The sequence below is a fragment of the Lipotes vexillifer genome, unplaced genomic scaffold, assembly GCF_000442215.2.
Source record: "Lipotes vexillifer unplaced genomic scaffold, Lipotes_vexillifer_v1.1 scaffold779, whole genome shotgun sequence".
NCBI lineage: Eukaryota > Metazoa > Chordata > Mammalia > Artiodactyla > Lipotidae > Lipotes > Lipotes vexillifer.
Window position 1 is genome coordinate 4791 of NW_006788448.1, and position 5359 is coordinate 10149.

At 46.1% G+C, this 5359-nt stretch overlaps 1 protein-coding gene across 1 annotated transcript in view; it reads right to left on the reverse strand.

Moving 5' to 3' along the window:
* Positions 1-3797: 3797 nt before the first annotated feature.
* The window catches only part of F2RL1 (F2R like trypsin receptor 1), an 11089-nt gene continuing 9527 nt past the window's right edge, over positions 3798-5359 (reverse strand). Inside the window, exon 2 of the mRNA XM_007461596.1 lies at positions 3798-4909. Within this exon, the coding sequence (XP_007461658.1) occupies positions 3798-4909 (1112 nt within the window). The remainder of the gene's footprint in view (positions 4910-5359) is intronic.

Genomic DNA, 5359 nt, shown 5'->3' on the forward strand with positions numbered 1-5359 from the left:
GGGAGAGGCCACAACAGTGAGAGGCCCGCGTACCGCAAAAAAAAAAAACAAAAAAAGAAAAGAAATAGCAGGGACTTCCCTGGTGGCACAGTGGTTAAGGATCTGCCTGCCAGTGCAGGGGACACGGGTTCGATCCCTAGTCTGGGAAGATCCCACATGCTGCAGAGCAACTAAGCCCGTGCGTCACAACTACTGAGCCAGCGCTCTAGAGCCCGTGAGCCACAACTACTGAGCCTACGTGCCACAACTACTGAAGCCCGTGTGCCTAGAGCCCGTGCTCCGCAACAAGAGAAGCCACCGCAATGAGAAGCCTGCGTACTGCAACGAAGAGTAGCCTCCACTCACCGTAACTAGAGAAAGCCTGCGCGCAGCAACGAAGACCCAACGCAGCCAAAAATAATTAATTAATTTTTAAAAATCGCTTAAAAAATAGCAAATACCAAAAAAATGTTTTCCATTAGATGAGCCCACAGACCACCTGCAGGGCCCCTGAGAGCCATTTGTTTCTTCTCCCTTTTATCCTGTGTCCACCATCTTTTGCTTTCCCACCTATAAAATGGGAACCCCACTATGAGACAGCCTGCTATGAGACTGAAAGCAGAGCCAGCAAGGAAGGCAGGGTGTATCTGGCACTGAAGTGAAAGAGGGCAAATCAGAAATGAGATCACATCAGTAGTTAGGGAATAACAGTAATAATGCTACATAAAATTTATGAGCGTATATGTGCCAAACATTTAATCCTAATAACTCTATAAGATACTATTATCCTCATTTTACAAATGAGGAAACTGAAGCACAGAGAAGCATCTTCCCTAAGGTAAACAAAACAAAGAAATAATGGAGTCAGAATTCAGCCCTGCCTGGCAGCCACTAAGCTGTGCTGCTTCGATACAAACTAAAATAACAATGAGATTTTTTCCTATCAGATTGGTAACATTTCAAAAGATTGATGGGGCTTCCCTGGTGGCGCAGTGGTTGAGAGTCCGCCTGCCGATGCAGGGGACACGGGTTCGTGCCCCGGTCCGGGAAGATCCCATATGCCGCGGAGCGGCTGGGCCCGTGAGCCGTGGCCGCTGAGCCTGCGCGTCCGGAGCCTGTGCTCCGCAACGGGACAGGCCACAACAGCGAGAGGACCATGTACCGCATTTCAGGAAATAGGTGCAAACATACTTTTTGGTAGAAGTATAAATTACTGAAGGCCATTTGGCAAGTGTTACCGAAATTTTAAATGGGCATCGATAACTTTTGACCTGGCCATTCTATTTTCAGGACCTCATCCTACAGAAATACTCACAAAGATGTCTACACACAGATGTTCAATGAGGCACTGTTTTTTTTTAATTAGTTAATTAATTAATTTTATTTTTGGCTGCGTTGGGTCTTTGTTGCCGTGCGTGGGCTTTCTCTAGTTGTGGTGAGCGGGGGCTACTCTTCACTGTGGCGCACAGGCTTCTCATTGTGGTGGCTTCTCTTGTTGGGGAGCACAGGCTCTAGGTGTGAGGGCTTCAGTAGTTATGGCACGCGGGCTCAGCAGGTGTGGCTCATGGGCTCTAGAGCACAGGCTCAGTAGTTGTGGCACGTGGGCTCAGTTGTTCCATGGCACGTGGGATCTTCCCAGACCAGGGCTCGAACCCGTGTCCCCTGCACTGGCAGGCGGATTCTTAACCACTGCGTCACCAGGGAAGCCCAGCACTGTTTTAAAAGAGGAAGAAAAAAAAAAAAGAGGGAGAGAGAGAAACAATTTCAGGAGCCATAGGTAGGAAATAACTAAATGACTAAAACATCACAATATATCCAAGATATTAAGTAGTCTGTATCCTTTAAAAATGGAGGTCAATTCATAGATGCAGATGTGGAAAGAATTCTAAAATGTGGTTAAAAGAAAAACAATTATCACAGAGCAATGTGTATAATATGGCCCTATTTACATAAAAAATAAGATGTGAGAATCACTTACATTTCTTCCTAGAAGAGTGATGTCTTTGCTTCCCTTCTCTCACTCCCTCCCTCGAAAACAAAAATGAAAGCAAAAGCCACATAATTCAGAGATAAGTTGTAAAAAATAAGTCATGTGTTATTTATAAATCAATCATACAATAAAACAATAATTTTAAAAGGTCACAAATACACCAGTTGTATAAAGTCAGCTTGGAGTCAAGTACCTCTTTAAATACATTGCAAATCACTTCTATTTCAGAAGTTCTTTTCCAAACGGATGTGGTTCAAACCCAGTGATGGCTTTATAATTTCATATTTGATAACAAGTCAACAAAACTGGCAATAAATAGTCCAACAATAATTTTTTTTAATTAATTTATTTGTTTAATATTTATTTTTGGCTGTGTTGGGTCTTCGTTTCTGTGCGAGGGCTTTCTCCATTTGTGGCGAGCGGGGGGCCACTCTTCATCGCGGTGCGCGGGCCTCTCACTGTCGTGGCCTCTCGTTGTGGAGCACAGGCTCCAGATGCGCAGGCTCAGTAGTTGTGGCGCACGGGCTTAGTTGCTCCTTGGCATGTGGGATCTTCCCGGACCAGGGCTCGAACCCGTGTCCCCTGCATTAGCAGGCGGATTCTCAACCACTGTGCCACCGGGGAAGCCCCAACAATAATTTTTAAAAATACTAAGTGGTAAACACTATTCCTAGTTGTGAAACAATCTATTATTCAGACAACCTGAAGATTTCTTTGAAGTCAGTAAAGAGTTACACAAAATTTATTTTTCTACATTTAAAATCCTTGCTGTATTTTCCTTGAAGCGATAATGTTATACACAAAAGCTCAAAGGATTGATATTTAATTGAAAGTCCCAATAAGTCAACAAACAGCATTCATTATAAGTTGAACATAAAAGAGACACACAACATCCTGTTTGCTTCTCTTTTCAAAAACTGCCATGGCTCCTTGTCAAGTCGAAGCAGTACCCAGACCAATAGTTCCCAAAGTTTGGAGTACACGAAAATCTTGTTAAAATGAAGGTTCCTGGGCCCTGTCCCCAGACTCTGAGCTCTGATTCCTGAGTATAATGAATCTGCATTTTTCAACAAGATCCACAAGGATTTTTTTTTTTTTCGGTACGCGGGCCTCTCACTTTTGTGGCCTCTCACGTTGCGGAGCACAGGCTCCGGACGTGCAGGCTCAGCGGCCATGGCTCACGGGCCCAGCCGCTCTGCGGCATGTGGGATCTTCCCGGACCGGGGCACGAACCCGTGTCCCCTGCATCGGCAGGCGGACTCTCAACCACTGCGCCACCAGGGAAGCCCGATCCACAAGGATTTTTATGAGGTGGTACAAGAACCCCACTGACCATTCAAAACTGTCCAGTCCTAACTTATTGCCATTGGTTGGAAACCTAATTCTGGGCAGCTCCCTCACCTCTTTAGTTTCCTTATCCTTAAAGCCAGTCAATTGGACCAATCATCTCTGAGGGCCCTGAAGCCCTAACATGGTTGTGACTGACCCCAGATGTAAAATGTAGTTTTAGCTAAGAACTTGGTCTTCACGCCAATACTCGTCTTTGCAAGTCACTGGGTTTCTGTCTTTTCTCCACCTTCTGAAAAGTCTGCTTCCATCAGTTCCGTTTCCAGGAGCACCTGAGTAGAGGAATTCTGAAACTGACATCTATGTTAATTTGGGGGACTTTCCTTATGCAAACAGGGAAGCTCCCAGCAATCCTGAGAGCTGTTGCATGTACATGGTATGTGGTGAAACCCGCTTGGTTGGGAAACAACAGAAGCATTCCCATAATGTTAATCAGGTTCCAAATCCCCCTACCTAACTTCCATCCGAGGAGCTGGAAAACTCAATAGGAGGTTTTAACACTGGTTGAACTTGAAGAGTAAGAGCTGGATTTCCTAGAGAATTTGACTGATGTGTGGGACACTTGCATCTGTTTTACAGTACGGACGCTCCGACAAAGCAGAGCATTCTTTGCGTGATCCCTGATGTCTTGTGAAATGAAGTAATAGACAAAGGGGTCAATGCAGCTGTTGAGGGTGGAGAGGCAGAGGGCTACGAGGTACAGGGCATAGACGCAGCTCTGGCCCCAGTTTTTAATCAGGAAGTAATGCACCACGAGCAGAAGGTTACTGGGAGTGAAGCAGATCAGGTACATGGCCAGGACAGTGACGATGAGCTTGATGGCTCTCTGCCTCTTCTTTTCTGAGTTCTTATCCAAGGCAGAAGACTGGAGGGTCCGGATCATCAGCACATAGGCAAAGGCCGTAAGGAAGGCTGGGAACAGAAAGACTCCGATGGCCAGAGAGAGGAAATAATTGAACATGTCCCCCACCAACACCTCCTTTGGCAAAACATCATGACAGGTCGTGATGTTAAGGGCTGGAATGTAGATGGTCTGCTTCACAGCGTATAAGGGGATAGTAACCAGCAGAATCAGCAGCCATATTCCCAGGGAGACACTGATGGCAATGCTCGCTTTCTTCATGGGGTACAGCATGGGGTTCACGATGACCCAGTATCTCTGCACACTGAGACAGGTCATGAAGAGGATGGAGCAGTACATGTTGCCGTAGAAAAAGCCAACGAGTACCTTGCAGAGAGATTCGCCGTAAATCCAGTCGTTGCCATGGATGTGATAGGCAATCTTCAAAGGGAACCAGACGACAGAGAGGAGGTCCGCCAAGGCCAGGTTGGCCATGTAAATCACAGCAGGGTGCGTCTTCTTTGTTCGGAAAAGAAAGACCCACAGGGCCATGCCATTACTTGGCAAACCAACCGCAAATACGATCATGTAGACAATTGGAAGGAAGACAGTAGTCAGTTTTCCAGTGAGGACAGAGGCAGAAAACTCATCCACAGAAAAGCCTGGTTCCGCTGTTGCTCCTCTCCCCGTGATCTGAGGTGAGTTATCAACATAACCGATGAGACTTCTTCCTTTGGAGGATCTACTGGTTCCTGCGCAAGAAAGGCAAGGCAGACAAGGGTCATTACAGAAATCAACGTTTCCATAGAAATGCTGGTTTGTCCAAATAAAATCGCTTCAAAGAAAGACAGACGGGCCGGTGGGAAGGTCACGGACAAGATGGTGCTGCTAAGCGCTACAGTCACCTGAAAATTGGGGCAGAAGAGGAAAGGAGCAGAGCAGCCGAGGAGAAAAGGCAGCAGAATGAACTGAAAGGGACTGAGAGAGAACTGGCACGGACAGCATGTTATGGCAGCCCTGCCTTTCTCCGGAGCAGTGTAGTTGAAGAAAGCTTCCTGTGCTGTGTGAAAGAAGAGAAAGGAAAAAGACAGGAGGAGTGCACAAAATACTTACGGGTGCTTTCTTTGGGTGATGGAATTACTGGGATTTCTATGGTCTGGATTGGTTTGCTTGCTGCTTTTTTTTTTTTTTTTTTTTTTTTA